Source organism: Cucumis sativus, chromosome 6, assembly GCF_000004075.3.
Source record: "Cucumis sativus cultivar 9930 chromosome 6, Cucumber_9930_V3, whole genome shotgun sequence".
Classification (NCBI taxonomy): Eukaryota; Viridiplantae; Streptophyta; class Magnoliopsida; order Cucurbitales; family Cucurbitaceae; genus Cucumis; species Cucumis sativus.
The window spans coordinates 7,161,206-7,180,219 of record NC_026660.2 but is presented as its reverse complement, the minus strand read 5'-3'; the positions used below and the strand labels follow the sequence as shown (position 1 = coordinate 7,180,219).

Sequence of the window (19,014 nt, the reverse complement as noted above, 5' to 3'; positions counted from 1 at the left end):
ATTTACATTTGGAATGTACAAATAAAAACAGAGAGTAAAGTAATGGAAAGTTGTATGAAAGGGCACAACTAACACCTCTAGGAGCTAGATTTAGAAAATTAAGTTGTTAATTCTTTGAAAGTTTAGTGACCCCATGTGTCCTTTAATCTCCTTCTTTTTTGGGTTAGATTGTGAATTAAAATTGATCCGTTAACATTTAGTATTTTAACAAAATAGTTTAAATTAGTGGCTAACTTTTTTTAAAAAAAATTTATCACTCCATAGGGATTTGTTGTGATGTTTGATTTGAACTCTAATTATTAAAACTATAGAGGCTAAAATTTTATTATTATCTATAAGAAATTCACTGCATAGTATTATATATTGATAGATTTTGTTATCTTAGCTATTTTTTAAAAATAGAATTGGTTAAAAGAGTGCCACTAAAATATGGTGGGTAGTTGTGGTTGTCTTCAGACTTTCAATTTTAAAAATAGTAAAGATGTTAGAATCTATATTAGAGTTAAAATTGGAGTAAGTTAGGTACAAATTGCAAGAAATGTAGGAGTTTAAGAGTTTAATTTTTAAAATTTGAAGGGGAATTTGTACTAAATTCTTTAACGACTATTTAGGTTTAGCATTTATTTAAGTTTAAGAAGTCAGTTTTTAGGATAGAATTAAGGCTAAATGTAATTAAAATAACAACTGGATTGGCATTTCCATGCATACATAATTTATTTTGAATTGTGTAGAGTGTAGTAGTAGTAGAGTTCCAATTCCCCATCACAGGTCTCATCTCTCACACTGACGCATTATTGTACCTTATATCCCTAAAACCATTTTCCCCAACAACCTCCCCATCACCATTTTCACTCCTCATCCATGGAAGACCTCATTCTTTCTCCTTCATCTTCCTCCTCCTCCTCATCCCTCCACCACCGCCTCCGCTTTCTCCTCCACTCTCAGCCACTCCCTTGGTCCTATGCCATCTTCTGGCAAACCACCACCGACGACAATGGCTCTGTTTCCCTCTCCTGGCGTGATGGTCACTTCCAATTCCCTTCTCAACACCCCCTCTCTCCCCCTCTCCTCCCCGACGACCCCACCGACCTCGATTGGTTCTACATGATGTCCTTAACCTCCTCCTTCCCCGCCGCCGATGCCCTCCCGGGCAAATCCTTCACCTCTTCTTCTGTCGTCTGGCTCACTGGCTCCGAAGAACTCCACCTCCACGACTGCCATAGAGTCAAAGAAGCTAAATCTCACGGCATTCAAACCTTCCTTTGCGTTCCAACTTCGTACGGTGTTCTCGAACTTGCTTCCCAACAAATCATCCCCGAGGACTGGGGATTAATCCAACAGATAAAATCCCTGTTCGACTCGGATTTTGTTAATTTCAGTACCACCACCGATACACCACTTCCGTTTTTGGATCAAGACTTCAACTTCGAGGATATTGGGTTTATAAGCGAAGTGGCGGAGGAAGAAATGGAAACCCCATTAAGAAAAAAAACGAAAACAGGGGAATGGGAGTTGTCGGATTCCGATAGCCCAGTTTTGAAAACAGGAGTGATGAAAAAAACAGGGCAAAAACGAGGACGGAAGCCGAATATGAGTAAAGAAAATGCAATGAATCACGTAGAAGCAGAACGACAGAGAAGGGAGAAACTAAACAATAGATTCTACGCATTACGATCTGTAGTACCAAATGTATCGAGAATGGATAAAGCTTCATTGCTTTCTGATGCGGTTTCGTATATAAATGCATTGAAGGCGAAAGTGGAGGAGATGGAGTTGCAATTGAGAGAGTCGAAGAAATCGAGAGACGAGGGTGGGGATAATCAAAGCACCACAACGACGTCAGAGGAGCTAATGAAGGGGAACAGTGGCGGAGGTGTAACGACGCCAACGATAACGACAACGACAACAACGATGACACGGTTTGATGTGGAGGTGAAAATCATTGGTAGGGATGCAATGGTGAGAGTTCAATCTCATAATTTGAACTTCCCTTCGGCGATTGTAATGGGTGTATTTCGAGATATGGAGTTTGAAATTCAGCATGCGAGTATAACAAATGTGAATGATATTATGCTTCAAGATGTTTTGATTAAGCTTCCTCATGGTTTCTCTACAGATGAAGCTTTGAAAGCTGCTGTTTTGTCAAGATTACATTAAAACAATCCTTCATTTCTTTGGCTGTTCTGGTTTTTACTCACTTTGTACAAAAATAAACTCTCTCTCTCTCTCTCTCTCTCTCTTTTTGTTTAAATTTATGATAAAGTATATATTGAGAGGAAATTAAATGTTAACTTTTCTTTATAATAAAAGTTCTTGGACTTTTTATTTTTTGTGTGTGGGTTTTGGTCCCTCAAATTGATAACATTAGATACAGCACGTGCTGTACCTTTCTAACTTTTTTCCAAGTTTATTTCCACCTTTTATTTTGTCTTCTTTTAGCTACATTTTCAATGAGTGTATGTCATTTTAGTCTTTGGATGTTTTTGTTTTTTTTTTCTTTTATCTTTAATAATAATATAATTTAAGAAAATATACAACATGAACATTGTTAGGGGTGAAAAATAAAAAATTAATCTATAAGTATCAAAAGCATGATTCAACCTACTTGTTTGACAAAGTATGATAATGTTAGTCGACCATGGAGTTGTTATGATGTGAAGAGAGTGATGGAGTTTAACTCTCCAAAGGTGGATCATAAGGCCTTAAGGTCGACTTATAATGTTCTTTATGGTAGTTGTCAAAAAGTTATGAAAGTAATTTTAGTGCTTAAAAGTTGAACATTTGATCCATTGGATGTATTTGATTCATCAATAAAATGATTATGGCAATTTATTACTTGATGATTAAAATAAGTTAGTAATGGTCAAATTACTAGTCAATGAAATTAATTAGTCCAATGATGATTACGAAACAATATTTCTATACAACCAAAAGAGCACATCACAATTGAAGTATACAAAAAATACTAGAGTTTTTTTGTTTCTTAAGCCCTCTATCAAAAATGTTACAAACTTGACGGTTGAAGTATTGATGGTGCAACATAATATAAGTTTTGTTTTTTTTATCCAATTGTTACAATTTCGTCAATTTAGATGATACTAAATTCCAATACCACCAAATATATTTTCAATTCAAAATGAAAATAGGAAGATCGTGTTTTGACCAAAGAGTATGAGTTATTGGAGGTGTAAGGTGTGGAGTTGTTTGTTTCATTCAAAACGTCTTAAACGAGTTACCATGAAGCCCATAGCTAAAAAGCATAAACTCAGATGCTTATTAACTTCTTACCTCGTAGGTTTTTAAATAAACAACTTTCTAGACTATACTCAACCTTCTGTCTTAAATATCATCTAATAAATATGTTCAAGAAACCCAATAAACTACATTTAAGTTTTGTTTAATCATCATATTTATAAGTAGAACCCATATAGTATTATAAATATTTTTTATAATATAAATATTGATAATGAATTATAAAATTAAAAGAAGACATACAATATTTGCATACATAATAGTTATAAATTGTTTGAAATCTACATAGATGACCTTGGAGCAATCTAAAGTAGACACTTTCTATAATTCTCATAGAAGTTAAAACATTGCTCTCCTTCGTGAGCATTTCTTTTTAAATTTGAGAGATTATTTATTATACGATTTTATCAAATTATAAATACTAAATTCAAATTATAAAATATAAATTAAATTTTGACTATTTCAAAACGATAAGATCTAAATTTTTAAATATGATAAATTTTGTTGGACAGACGACACATTTTCAATATGAATATTCAATAAAATACCTAAAATAATTAATTAAAATTTTTTCCTTATTGAACAATAATATAGTTTCATTTATTATAAAGCCCCACATAGTATATAACATTTATGTTGTGCATGAAATTTCATTATTTATTTGGAACTTTATATACCAATCAATAACGAAGCAATAATGTATTTACCAACTTACGAATAATTGAATAAAAATGATTTGTAATATCATATAAAACAACTTTAATTATTTATTTATTTCAAAATTTTCACTACAATTTATGGAGGTACTAAATAAAATGAAATTGATTATATACGAAAATTAAATGATCTCCATCGTTTGTTTCATATTTTCACTTCTAACATATATTATATTTAGCAAATTATACTATAAAAACTTCTAAATCCATTCAATATAATATACATTTTCTAATACTTAATACTTTTGACATAGGTGATATTTTTACCATTTATGGGGTTCATAGTTAAGCATAATAGCGCAATCGATTTATACATTTATCACACCCTAAATTTTGAAGTTGTATCAATTTAGATAAATAGAAGCTATTTTTATTTGAGGATGAATTTATGATGATTAGATTTTTGTGGTGAATTAGAACCAATTTAAAGGGATTGGATCCTTCATTCGTCAATATCCTTCCTTTGTTGTTGTGATTGTCATATTTGTAACCGTGGTCGTATGAAAAAACGTGTGTGGGAACTCAACTCTTAAGCTATTGGGCCCAATGATTGGTTGGCTTTGTCTTACTTAGGTAAGGTTTGAGTATAATGCTTCCAAATTCAACCTTAATTATTTATTCAATCAAATATTAATTTTTATCTTTTTGTAAAGGTTATTTTCAAACTTAGGGAATCATAATACACTACTAATCAAATAAAGTACAATTTGTACAACAATATAGAATTACATAAACTTATAAAACTAAAATTAAAACCAATGAGTAAAATTCATTACCAATCCAATCTTTCTATATGCAAAAAAAAAAGGAAATAATTATATTCTCTTTTCTCATACAGAATGAGCCAATTTGAGACGATGTACAAATGAAATTAAAATTATGGATTTACATGAACACAAGTTTTAAAATCAGCAACCCAAATTGTAGAGGTGGCATGAAATTTAAGGAGAAACAAGAATCCAGTGTTGACCATCAACTTTCACTTTGAAACCATTGATTTGAGCAAACAAATTAACCGCCCGTCTTACCCCTCGATTATCAGCCGATAGAAAATAATCATGCCCGAATAAAACCCCACCCGGTCTAAGTATCCGATGAGCCCGGTTTATATCAGACCAAGCCGAGTTAAAGTCATGCCCCGCATCCACTTCGATCAGATCCCCATAAACCCCCCACTCGCACAGACTATCAAGAACCGAACCGGTCGAGAACGGCAAAGGAATAATCGAATCCGAAGCATTCGTAGAAACCACATTCTGCATAAACTGATAAAGCAATGAAACGTCGCCGTTTATCATGCTTAAATCCTTAAACCGGTCGAGGAAACCGGGCCAGCCACGAAAATCATCAACACAGAGAATCTGAGTGTGGAGGCCGAGTTGACGAGTCAAGTCTGCCATATGAGTGGCTGAGGCACCCAAAAACGAACCGACCTCGATAATGGTCCGTGGTTTAACTTGTGTAACAAGGTTTCGGAAAACGGCGCCGTTTGAGCCCCATCCCTTGATTTTCTTGGGGTGGAGAAGGTGAGCGACGTGCGGTTGAGGGAAGTCGATGAAGGGGGATTGACCGTTGAAGACGTTTTGGAGGATTGTTGAACGTACCTGTTGGTGAGGGATGGGTGGGGAACAGCGGGTTTTGATTCGGAATTGGTTGAGCTCAGGGGGTGTGTCGGTGACTTGGAAGAGTTGAGATTGATCAGGAGTGGAATAATGATAAGGAGGAGGAGTACTCGTAATATCGGAATTTAAAGGAGGAGGAGAGAGGGAGGAGGAAGCCGACGTAGAGGGGGATGATGATAAGTAACCGAGAGCGTAGGTTAATAAGAGGATGATAAAATATGCGGCAGGCTTGACGATGGCAGCTAGGGAGGAGGCTATGGCGGCGTTGCGGCGGTGGAATCTGTCCTTCATTATTTTGTTAATAATTTGAGAGAGGGAGAAAAAAAGAGAGAGAGATGGAGAATTAAAATGGGGGTTTGATTTTTAGTAAAGAGCAAAGAGATTGGTGTGATAGTGATGCTATACTTTCATGATCATTCGTTTAGATAAGAAGAAAAGCAAAGTCGTCGAATATATAAAATATATACACCCACAGTATATAATAATTATAATTTTATTTTATTTTGTTTTCTACGTTTCTCTCTTTTTTTGGTTTTATATGGAAATTTTACAAAATATCATTTCCCAATCATTTTTTAAAAAAGTTTAATTTGACATACTATCTTAAAGGGAAAAAAAATTAAAAAAAACTCTCACCTAATCATTTCATTAAGAAAAAAATAAAAATAATTTGGGTTTCTAATCTAAAAGGAACAAATTAAGCCTCAAAATTGTTAAACATAAAATTATATACACACAAATGGACATAAAAGTCAACTTTAGGTTGATGAGCCAAACTTTTTGTGTACAAGACGAAAGGGGTTAGCATGTGGGTTTGGAAAAATTAGCATTCAAATCCCAAGCTCATTACTCATCCCTTTCTTCTCATCTCATTTTTCTAAGCTAATATTATTTCTTTGTGTGATTTTTTGAGCTAATAATGTTATTTCTTTCTGTGATTTTTTAAGGTAATAATATCATTTCTTTGTGTGATTTTAATTTAAAGGTAATAATATTATTTCTTTGTGTGATTTTAATTTAAAGGTAATAATATTATTTCTTTGTGTGATTTTTTGAGCTAATAATATTATTGATTTTTTATGGTAATAATATTATTTCTTTGTGTGATTTTTAAAGGTGATAATATTATTTCTTTGTGAGTTTTTTTAAGGTAATAATATTGTAAAAATATCCATAACTATAATTACATTCTTAAGTTTTTGAGCTCTATTTAGTAACTATATTTTTTTTTCTAAAATTTATAAAGCCTATTTCCCATTAATATCTTACAATGATTTCTATCCTTTGTAAATACAATTAGTTGACTTTTAGTCAAATTTCAAAAAAGAAAAAAAGAAAAAACTTAGTGTATCTATAGCCTTAATTAAAAAAAAAAAACAAAAATAAAATAATTACAAAATAATATCAATCAACCGTGAACCTTATAATAGTTGTAGGAATTCTAAATGATAAGAAAATGAACCTTTAAATAAGTTCTTATAATAGTTGTAGGAATTCTAAATGATAAAAAAATGAACCTTTAAATAAGTTTTTATCCTTTGTGCAGTCTACAGCTTTTTTTTTTTGTTTTTGTCAGTTATATTAAATTAATTTTTACCAACAGGTCAACATTAGAAGAAATTGATATTTTTATTACATTGTAAAACAAATTCATAAAACATAAAAAGATGCAATAAAATGACACCAATGTGAATATATATAATATAAATAAGTTAAAATACCAATTTCTATAGTCTGAAGTTCAATTATTTTTGTCCATCTACTTTCAAATTTTTTATTTTAATCCATTTAATCTTATTTCGTATCGTGAAAATTAATATTATTATTATTTGGTCAATCTGAATACAAATAAAAAAAAAGGTAAATTTGAGAGATAATTTAAAATATTTTGAAACTGCATACGTTCATTTGAAAGTATAAGAGTGAATATATTTTAGAGTATACAAACAAAAATGATATTTTAAGTAATAAATAATTTAAAAAATAAAGTGTTTATTTATTAATTTAAATACCTTTTCATAATATTTCTAAAAATAAAAATAGAAATAAAAGTGAAGGCGGTAAAGTCAATGGGTATCCTAACTATTTATTGAGCATATATCAAAGTCTCTTTTTAATCAAATACAATATTTTGGATGATATCAAAATTACATCAATCCACATTCTCATATTAATTAGCCATACATATAAATATCAACTAAATGATATTTCTAACACTTTAAATATACCAATCATGGCAACCAATATTATCACATGACAATATGGTCCAATGCCATAAAGTTGTGACTTTCTTTAACATATTTCATTCTTTCATTCCACTGAAAAATGATCAAAATTTCAATCTTCACTAAAGTAAATATATATTATTATTATTGTGCTAATTAACTTATGTTTAAATCTCAAAGAAACATTGACTTATGTTCTTAAAATTATTGGGTGGAATCAATTTGAACAATGAATTATACCTTCTACTATTATGTCTTTTCTTATATCCAAATGTGGGTTTTATGTTATTGAATAGCTTAATGATAGAATTATAATTATAATCACAAGTAAAGCATTATCCACCAACCAATATTTTTTAATTAATTATTCAACCACCATATTCTTAATAATACAGGAGACTTTGTTAGAGCTTTAGAAAATGAAATTGCTAATTAAAAATTATGCACAACAAGCTTTCTTAAATATTGATTAATGATCCTTTCAATATATATATAAACATATAGTGATTAATAATTATTGTTATTATATTATAAAGTGTATTGAATTATTATTGATAAGTACGTGCAGTGGAATGTCGTATGGTGGAAGATTTTAGGTCATATGTCATATTTAATTATAATCATTCAAAAATTTCAAATTTTCAAGTTTCTTAATATTTTTTTAACCCTAAGAAATAAAAAGTTTCGTTAATATCTTTCCCCTTCCGGTGAGATTGAAAATACGAATAATAAATTAAATTACATCATTAACAAAAACCAACCTTATTAAAATGTATTTTTTTGACTGTTGAACTGAAAAACTAAGCTTCTTATTTTGATCGTGGAACTAGAAAAAGACTTTTGGGATCCAACATATTTGCTTTAAAGGAGCAAAGGTGATTATTGATTGAAATTCAGGTCGTTCAAAAGGTTATGACTTTGTCAGGTTTGGTGATGAAAATGCAAAGGAAAGAGCTATGACTGAAATGAATGGGATATATTGTTCCCATGCGCATTGGTGTTGCAACGCCAAAGAAATCATCTGGATATCAACAAGATTACGCTTCACAAGGTTAGTCTTTGTTCTTCTGGCATCATTGGTGGGTGGTGTTTCTGAGAAAATTGAATATCTAGAAATCATCCTATCTTACCGATTTCATGAATGAATGAGCTCATGTAAACTTATCCCTAGCACACATCTAACAAAAAGGCAATAAAAATGCAGAATCCAAAAATATACACACAATTTACCATTCAAAATGGTCTTGTTTTCAAGCAACAAGATTAATAAATGAAAAGATGATGGTTATTATAGAAGTTTGTCGTGTACAGCACTAGAATTTTGTGTGATGGTACTTTTGACCGTTTATCACTTGGTTCTTCTAGTTTTATGGAATTACTCCGGCCACAAAGGGTTGATGATACTGAGGCGAGGGTCTTACTTTATATTTATGTATTTTCTAAAATTGTGCATTCCATTGATATATCTTTAGCAATTGATATACATTTGCAATAGGAGTTAACACTTTTGGAATACGAAATCTATTATATTAACACTTTTCAGGATTTTTCATTATTTATGGAGTGCTTTTTTTTCCACTAAAACTTGCCCTCTATGAATATATTATTCTATTGGTCTGGTTGGCACATTATTCTTTATTTTTGGAAATCCATGTTGGATTTTACAGTAATATTGGTTTTTGTTGGATGAGGATTTTCCTTTTCTTTTTTGTTTTCCTCGTGACCACGCTTACTCTCCCACCTTCTCTTACTCTCCTACTTTCTCTAGCATGCTCTCACTGTCTAAAAAACAATCAACATTGTCTTATAAAAAGAGGGAGTAGAAGATCTTTTAGGGAAGAGTTGAAAGAATTTGAGAGGATGGAGAAAGAAGCCTTTTACCATTTAAGGCTGCCCTAGACAGGTAACTTTTTATAATATTTCTCAAATTCCACTTTGGTCATTATTATTATTATTTTTTTTAATTTGAAATAAAAATATTAAAAAGAGGAGGGAAACCACTTTCATTTTTTTTTGAATGCGTCAACCATCTTGGTTCTTCGAGCCTTCTTTCTTGGACAGTTTCTAGACTTCGTCAATTATCTTGATTGTGTCGTATCCTATCAACTATCTTGGTTGTGCCTTATCCTATCTTGTATGGTTTTTGGCAAGGACATCCTCATGTGTTGTTTATCCCTCTAATTTTCCTTCTTTCTTTCCTCTTGAATTGTTGCCCTGCCGTCCTGGGGCAGCCCACCAGTCACTCAAGACATTGACGCTTTTGCTAAGTATTACAATGAAAAAAATGCAATAACAGTGGCCATTGCGGCTGCAAAAATAATTCATCTCATTCACAGAACAATAAAATAATGCATCTCATGCACAAAACACTGTTCGTGCACATCTTCCACTTGCTGTAATCCTCTTGGTTATGTTGGCGTGTTGGGTACTCTTAGCTATTAATTCTTTTTTTTCAATTTGAATTTTAGTTGTATGGTGAGTGAATATAAAAATTGATTGAATATAAAAATAATGACATTGGTCGAAGAGTTTATAAATAAACGTATAATTCAAATATTAAGTGTATTTGTTTTTCTTAGTTGAAAATTGTTAGACATTTAAGAATATGTTAATTGTAATGGATGATCATTTAAAAAAAATTGCAAATATAGCAAAACTATCGCGGATTGACTTGTATCACTGATAAACTCGTATGATCTATCAGTGATAGACCAATTTTTACAACATGATCTATTAGTGATACACTCTATCATTGATAAAATTTGACAAATTTTGTTATATTTGTAAATTTTTTAAAATCTTGTTTTATATTTAATTATTTTAAATTTAATAGCTAAATTTTTTTGCAACTATGGGTGGACAATACTTTAAAATCCGTAAGTATAGTTAATCAAAGAATGGTTGGAGAATATATTGTTTTTTATTGTTAAAATTTTTAACCATCTCATTTAGTCATTAGATGACTCCTAAAACTTTATCAAAATTTACACGTTTGAACTTGGAGCTTCTCTTTCCTTGGTTGTCTTCACTCCAAACTATGTGGGCTGCCTCTTCCACCTCACCCATCCCCTCCTGCCACCGCCTCACCATCACAACCAGTCGTCCGCCCACCCCTCCGTTATCAGTCTTCTGCGCAATGTCTCAGCCATCCGGAACGGATGCTGAAAACATCAAACCAAACAACAGTAGCAGCATCAAAGGCTTTGGCCACAAAATTCTCTCAGCAGTCAACTCCCCAACTCCCAAATCCCTAAACCAAACGACCCCCAAACACGAATCCCATCCGGAGGCTGCCCAAATTAGTGGGTCCGATGTTCTAAGGGCATTGCAGAAGGCGGCTGCCGTGAAGGAGAAGATCAGAACCCAACAAGTTAAAGAGAAGAAGAAGAAGAAAGAAGGGGCTGCCACCGAAGACAGTCAATCTGAGATGAATCATAGAGTGAGGCCTCTTAAGATCAACAGAGATTGGGGATTGAGGCTCACCCAATTGGAAAAACGCCTTCTGGAAATCTCTGACCCGGTTTGATGATTCTTATTTGAATTGTCATTGATTTGTATATTCATATGTTGTGTTTTATGTAGATTTTAAGTCTCCGTGTGTTCAATTTTCAAGTAAAATGGCAAATCTTTCATATTTTTGGTACTTCACCTTGTTTTCACAACGTTCTGTAAATGATGGGCGATGGGCGTAGTAGTTAGTAAAGAAATGACATTACCAAAATTTGAATACAATACCTTACTACTAGAGTTAATAGTTCACTCATATTCGTTATGCCACTCCTCCATTTGGGATTCCTTCTGAGTTTTGTTCTCATTCTTGAACTAGATGAAACAAACCTCTTGTTTATAGTGGTTGATAGTTGTTTGTTTCTTGTTGTGCTTCGTGGTCAGAAATTAAAAGGGGATGGAGTTGTGTGAATTCGAAAGAATTATGAAGTTTTGAGTGTAAACTCGTATGATCAGGGTGGGAGTTGAGGCAAAATTTTGATTCTTTTTAGTTGTGGAGCTACGAACTCGGCCGAACAACTCTGCTCCCCCTTGTCCAGAACTCTATGCACTATGCTCTACCTAATAGATAGGGAGACTAAACTGATAGTCTCAGGGAGTTTTGAACTCCTAGGCTCACAACGTGTTAGGAGTTAAAAAGTATAAAATTGACAGTCCTTTAGTTGTCGAAGTTATGAACTCATAGGGCCAAACAAGAAGTTGAGAACTCCACTCCTTGCAACGGATAAGTGGCCAACCACATCATGTCAGTCCATCAAGGACTGAAGGAGAGCTATTGGAAGCTACCCAGGACTTGATTGTTTGTATCTACCTGTTACATTTGTCTAAAAGATAATAGAAAATTATAATAATGGACAAAAAAGAGCTACAAGACTATAATACACGACAGAGTATTCTAAGAAGTGAGATTAGTTTCATAATCCATTAAGATTCAACCATATTGCCGTTGGTCCGGACCAGATGAATTGGCCACCGGAATTGGGTGAAGTTCATATCCTAGAGCTCTTGTTACATATTTCCGCGCTGTTATTGAGAACATATATCTTTGTTTACTTCTATGGCATCTCAGATTGAGTCTTCTAAATACGATCTTAAGTTTGTTGTATTGATCTGCATGACTCAGACTGAGCTTGCTATTGTAAATCTCACAATATTCTTTTATGAAATCAACAGATGATGCACATCTTAGATTTGGAGATTTGTTTAAATCTTTCTTGGTATGCTCAAAGAGAAACTGTTACTTTATAAGTTTATTTAAAAGATTATAAATTTAAACAAATCCTTGAACCCATTTTATGCCTGCAATAACGTGATTATGTTTCGGTGGAAGACTCTCCTCAACTTTTTTATTACTGTTTTTTAGCATGGTCTCCTCACTATTTGATAGCTTGTTCCCTACTGTTTTCATTTTCTTCTCTGACCAATTTGTCTAAACATCCCTACCAAAATTGCTGACTTAACCCAAATATATTTAGAATTTTTGTTTGGAGGGTTTTCAAGTATTTTGCTATTTTTAGGTTAAACCATACAAGACACCCTTTGATTTTCTAAATGAAAATGATCGTAGGTTCAAATAATCTTATCTAAACTTTTGAAAGAATGTTTCGTTTTGTCAAGTTCTTGTATGGCTAATGAACTTTAGAGAATGGTTCAGTATTCCATTCTAAGTTGCAGTTGTTTCAAGACAACCATGAACCACTTTATTTATCTTCAGTTGTGAGCTTTTAGAAAGATACCAAATAATCTTAGTTACATTCGAAATGAAGTTGATGCTAGAGACGAATGGTGAAGAGGAAGAGGCGAACAAAGAAATTCAAGTCGTTCAAACTTGTTTGACAATTGTAACAATTGTCTTACTTTTTCATTTTTCATTTGAGAGGATGAAATGAATGACTTAGTTTTATGTATTTGCGAATGCACGCTTACGTATTACTTTCAATTTTAAACTAATCACCAAATTATAGTTTCTTTTTCATTTTAATAGGAAGTAAAGAAAGTTATATTGAAACCACTTTAAATGACAACTTTGAAACGCAAAAGCATAACCGAGATGACCAACAACATTCAGAAATATATATGAAATTTAAATATCTATTAGAGTTACCAGTTTTTACATGTTAGTGACACTTGTAAATAAGTCAGCAACTCATGCTATTGCAACTTTAACATACTACCAAACTTACTCTTGATCAGGAAAAATGTTTTTGGAAATCGTATTCTCTCATCATCTTGGATGAAAAAGTTAGTGTGTAATTTGGTGGTTGGTTTGTTCTTAGGTACCTGTGCTTAAAAGAAAAATGATAATTAAAAAAGAGAGGGAAAGGAAAAGGACAAAAGAAAATTATTCAATTGAGTGCTAATTCATCTGCTGAACCTGTTTACACTTGGAAATCTTCAAGTACAAAAGCCTCTTAAAAATTACATTCCTCAACTTTGTGGCTTTGTTCATCATCTCAACCACCTTCTAAGATCAGTGGTTGAAGATGGAGAAACCTCTCCTCCATGGCTTTCTGTATAGCAAGAAGAATAGTTAGACTGTTCCTCCAACCCACCATACCTTCCACAAGCACTCTTAAAACTTGGACTCTTCATGCTATTCCCATAAACAGAACCCCCTGCTATTCTACCGTAAGGATCCGGCGGTACTGGGAACGATAGCCGTTTCCTCGCAGTCCCACCACCACCAACTCGTTCCCTCTCAGGCGTTGCTGGCCTTTGCCTTGGTGCACTTTGTGACCGCACTCGTGCCTTGGCTGACTCTGTTGCTGCCATGTAATTTGGCATTGAAGTCCCACCACCACCACCCCCTTTTTGATGTTGATATTTTGACCTCAAGCTTGGTGTTTGGGATGTAACATGGTGATGGTTGATTTGATTTCTATCTTCTCTGCTGTAGCGAGGACTCGCCGACCGAACTTGAGGGACCGGTCGTGATTTTGATGGGGATGGGGTGATGGAGAATTGGTGTTGATGGGCTCTGTGGAGTGGGGATGAGGAGGAAAGCGAGTTTGATCTTTGGGATTGAGGTTGATAATTGGTTGTGTGGAGATTGTTGGGAGACAAGTAGGAGTAGGGTCGAGAGGTGTCGATTTCAAGGGTTTTAAGGGGCTGTGGTCTGTGATCTATGGAAGCTCTTGCCCTGCTCTCCCATGGCTTCTTTGCCATCCATTGGTCTAGCCATTTGTGTCCTTCTTCAAGCTCTGTTTGATTTCCTATTGATGGGCTCTTTCCGGTCCTCCATATCTTGTGTTATCAATTATGTCATCAGAAGATAAATTCAGAAACAAATATTGTTCATAAACACAAAATAATAACGGCATGGAGATTTTTGGCTTGAAGTTTAAATTGCTTCACTTATCCAAACCGAAAGTTCACATTACTAAACGCGAATACTCCATTTGGTAACCATTTGGTTGCTAGTTTTTTGTTTTTGAAAATTAAGTTTAGAAACAACTTTTTCATTACTAAACTTCTTAAAGAATGTTTGACCTATCAACTTAGCAAGTTTACGTTAAATAACTCAACTCTATCAAACTCGACATTGTTCAATATTGAAATTTGCACATTTGAGGACTCCATCACCCTTTCTTACTCCCTCTAATGTTTGCTAACTCCAAATTAAGCAACTTTGCATCAGAAATACTTCCTAATTCCAGCTAAATAGTTCTATATGCGAAATACGTAACTTCTTAACTCAAATATATTAACTACAGACCTTATGAGAGCTCCAAACATCCACTTAGTTTGTTATCTATCTTTTTAGCAATGTTTTTAAAGATTAAGTCAAATTTTGAAAACTATAAAAAAAATATATATTTTGATTCTGAAATCTGGTAAAAATTTCAATTGTTTAACTTCAGAACAGGCAAACCATGGCAAGAAAGTGAGAGGAAATAGATTAAATTTTCAAATATCAAAAGCCAAACCAAAGGGAGCTTAAATAATAAACAGCGAAAATCGAATAGAAATAAAAGAGAGGCATGTAAGGACCTGCTGAGAAAAGGAATGAGATAAAATGTTGTCACGATTCAAAGCAGCATCTCTTCTAAGTTGTAACATTGCCTTAACTTCTTCAACTGTGTGAGCACGTTCATCCCAATCCTCTGTAATGCTGCTTCCTTCTCTTGACACACACTTCTTCCATACAAAAGAAACACAATAGAACTCAAATTTCATTCTAATTTCAACCTTGTTTTGAATGATTTTATAAGAGCCCGAAATCTTTTAAAGTTCGTATAGTTTTTCTTTTTCAACTTACAATAGTCTTCCTTTCAGACACGTCTTGAGGATAGCGAGATTCGTAGACGCTGTTGGTGTCACTAAAGGTCGACCGTCGGCTGCCCTCGAGGGAGAGTCGCATCCGGTGATCCAGCACTTTTTCCTGTACTCTCACTAATGCTTTCATGCATTGCAGTGTAGTCTTTGCTTGCTTCCTCACATTGTGTCCTCTCACTAATGCTTGCAACTTCACTAACCCCTTCAATGCCCGCAGAGCCCTCCTTGCCTTTCAAACCAAAGATTATAATATAATTTAAGTGGATAAAACATGTGTTACGCCTTTTTTAAATTAATAAATTGTTAGTCATCCAGTTGAAATTTACAGAAAATAGTATGCCCAACAAGTTATCATCGTGTTAATGGAGGAGTGAGTCTATTAATTCATTGTGGGCTAAACATCAATTGAGAAGGATAGCATATTCAATCACATCTTACTTTGATATTATCAGGCTAACAATCACTTAACCATGTTTAGACCCAAGAGTTACATAATGACTTTGAAAGAGTTAAAATCACTATTGTCTGGTTCTAAGTCACTTCAAAACATAATTTTAACCCTCAAAATCAATTTTGATTGTTTAACAAACTAATTGTGGGCTCAACATCAGTTGAGAAGTATGTCACGTTATATCACTAGATTTTCAACCCCCTCTTGATATTATCAAGTTAAACCTCACTCAACCAAAAGGTCTAAACTGAAGAGTCATATAAACTTAGCGCATGATTAAGAATGATTTTGAAAGGTTTAAAAATAACTTTGTCCGGTTCCAAATCACTTCAAAGATATGATTTTAACCTCTCAAAATTAAAAGTGATTTAACCATTTCAAAACTAATTGCTCACCAGATATCCTCTAAAGGCCGTTTGAATCACAATGGCGGCGAGACGATGTCGATCCAACCCAGGCCGAGCAGGGCGAGTAAGGTGGACAGCTTGTGCAGCCGCTCTAGCAGCAACCATGGCAGCTTCAGCCACAGCAAGGGCATGTTTCTGGTCTTCCAAAGCTACAGAATCAATGGGTAGAGCCGGTGCCGGCTTAGACGGCGGTTGGTGGGCAGCGAGTGGCTCCGGCTGCTGATTAGTTGGTTTTCTAAAAATCCATCGACGTTTGTCTCTCCTCTACAGAAAGAAGAAAGCTAAAATGAAGAAGAAAGACAAGAAAATAGAAAATTACAGAGCTTTTTTTAGTTAGTTAGTTTGTTTGTTTATACCTTTTCGTCGTCATCTTTAGTGGGAGATCTGAAAGCCCTTTTGACAGCAGTCAACCATGAGCTACCTCCTTTCTTCCCCATTGAATCTTGTTAAGGGAGGTTGGATTACATTTACACTAAGAAAGGAAAAATGAGATCTTTAGAAGAAAGAAAGATGTGGAAGGAAGCCATGATAATTAAAAGCAAGGGGGCAGAGAAAGGTTGGTTGGTACTGCTGCTGAACTTGAGATGTAGGTAATGAGAGAGACAGAGAGACGTTAGGAATTGATGTGGGAATCTATTTCCATTGTATATTATTGTTCTTTGTTTTAAATAACACTCCACTCAGTCAAATTGGTAGCTACGTACGTCATCATACTACCTTCCAATTAATATCCATTCTAAGTTATCAATTAATTCCACTTCTAAACCAAGATGGATCATAAAAACATGTCCCTAAAAGGTGCATTTTTGTTTGGAGTTGAAGGGAGGTTAGACAAAGAGATCCTGTATCTTTTTGTGATTGTTACGGAAGCATTGTGTCATATGTTGAGTTCTCTTATTTCTTGCTTTCATCTCCATTAGCGTTGTGATTATATATGTTTTATTTTGCCCATATTTTTGTGATCTTTAGTGTCAGAGAGTGAACCCCTTTGTGAGTGATAGTTAAAGTTCGATCCATTCCTTAGAGCATTGAGTTCAACCAAACCAATATTTTTGTTCTTTTAGTATGTGATGTTCACAAGTTATGTTAGATTGCTTACTTTTACATCTATGTTTGAGAGGAAAAATTAGTCTCTCCTCACCTTATTACATTTTTACTGGTATATCCACGTTCTCATCGATATCTTAAACATCTCTCACAGACATATATATATATATATATTATCATAGTTAGAAGAAAAAGGAATATGTAATTGCTAATTTTGATGCATGGGAGAGAGTGAGAGTAAGCACCCAGTTGAAGGAGGGCACATAGTTAAAGATAAGGTCAGTAATTGGGGAAGGAAGCCAGTTGGTAAGGGTGAGTGAATTTTGTGTGTGTTTTAATATTATAGAATACATAAATATTATATATAAGGTTTTGGTGTTTATTGGGTTTTGTAAATAGAAATATAGGCATGGGGAAAGGTTATGGTGTTGTGGTGTCAGAAAAACCACAGAGGGATCTTTCGTAAATAATAATTCACAATTCATAAAGAAAAAAACACCACCAGAAGGTACAAAACTTACTCACTCACATGCTCATGATACAATTACATTATCGGTGTGACCTTGACATTTTGATTTTTCATAAGGTTTAGAAAGAAAAAAGAGAGAATAGGAATATGATATATATATACACACACACAATAGAATGTGAGAGTTTTTGATTGGTCGTATATTTAAGTAAGAAAAGAAAAGGTTAGAGAAAATGGATTGGTTACTAATTTGTAGTATTTGAAGGTGAAAAATAAAATAAATAAAAAAAAGAGAAAGAGAAGAAAGACACGTGGTGCCACGTGAGAGTGGCAGTAGAAAGCAATTGAGTAAATGGGGGGACCACAGCCACATGCTTAACTCAAACTTAGTCAATGCCTTTTTCTGTTGACTGCCCACGTGGCATTCCAGCTACTCCCATTATTTCTCTTCCATTTTCTTTTTATTTTTTCTTTTAATATACTAAGGACAATATGACTCTTACAATCATTTCTTCCTCAAAACATATAACTTATAACTATATAATTTTCGTTTTCATTACATTCACTTCTTTTCTTTTTCCTTTTCCTTTTCCTTTTCAAATGTTGAAAAAAAATATCATTCTGTTTCCAACAATATAGTTTATTAGCGGCCTTCCACTGGATTGGGCTGATTTTGTCATCTAAATCTCAAAATTATTTAAACTTAAATTTATCATTTAATTAGCTCAAACAATCAATTATGCTTCCTCTTTCACTTTTTTTAATCTTCTTCAATTAATTACCATCTTTCATTCTTTCTAATCAAGGTTTACCACAGGTTGTTGTCTTCATCTATATAAGGGTATGATTCAAATCAAGTTTTTTTTACTTGTGAAATCTTTTCCATGGTGCCATGTATGTAAAATCTTTCATTATTTCGTTTATGAATTTACAAAAAAAAATACTTTTGCATTGTGTTTGCATGAGATCTAGAAATGTTTGTATTGTGTTTCAAAAAAAATGTTGCAATAAAGTCAATATATCAACTCTTTTTGCTATATTAT

The 19,014-nt window shown here is 33.4% G+C and overlaps 4 protein-coding genes across 4 annotated transcripts; 2 read left to right on the top strand and 2 right to left on the bottom strand.

Moving 5' to 3' along the window:
* The first annotated feature begins 741 nt into the window (after positions 1 to 741).
* LOC101216876 (transcription factor MYC2) lies at positions 742 to 2,193 on the top strand. The gene has a single exon (XM_004140569.3). The coding sequence runs from the start codon at positions 862 to 864 to the stop codon at positions 2,155 to 2,157; it is 1,296 nt and encodes a 431-aa protein (XP_004140617.1). The 5' UTR covers positions 742 to 861; the 3' UTR covers positions 2,158 to 2,193.
* Positions 2,194 to 4,659: 2,466 nt separating this feature from the next.
* LOC101217115 lies at positions 4,660 to 5,995 on the bottom strand. The gene has a single exon (XM_004140570.3). It carries the CDS (start codon positions 5,879 to 5,881, stop codon positions 4,910 to 4,912), a length of 972 nt encoding a protein of 323 aa, XP_004140618.1. The 5' UTR covers positions 5,882 to 5,995; the 3' UTR covers positions 4,660 to 4,909.
* A 4,787-nt stretch (positions 5,996 to 10,782) lies between these two features.
* LOC105435778 lies at positions 10,783 to 11,574 on the top strand. The gene has a single exon (XM_011658555.2). The coding sequence runs from the start codon at positions 10,853 to 10,855 to the stop codon at positions 11,339 to 11,341; it is 489 nt and encodes a 162-aa protein (XP_011656857.1). The 5' UTR covers positions 10,783 to 10,852; the 3' UTR covers positions 11,342 to 11,574.
* A 2,072-nt stretch (positions 11,575 to 13,646) lies between these two features.
* Positions 13,647 to 17,088, bottom strand: LOC101207978 (protein IQ-DOMAIN 1). The gene is made up of 5 exons (XM_011658554.2): positions 16,812 to 17,088; positions 16,444 to 16,719; positions 15,581 to 15,826; positions 15,313 to 15,459; positions 13,647 to 14,565 (listed from the first exon to the last, which is right to left on the bottom strand). The coding sequence occupies exons 1-5, from the start codon at positions 16,890 to 16,892 to the stop codon at positions 13,771 to 13,773; spliced, it is 1,545 nt and encodes a 514-aa protein (XP_011656856.1). The 5' UTR covers positions 16,893 to 17,088; the 3' UTR covers positions 13,647 to 13,770.
* Between the last annotated feature and the right edge of the window lie 1,926 nt (positions 17,089 to 19,014).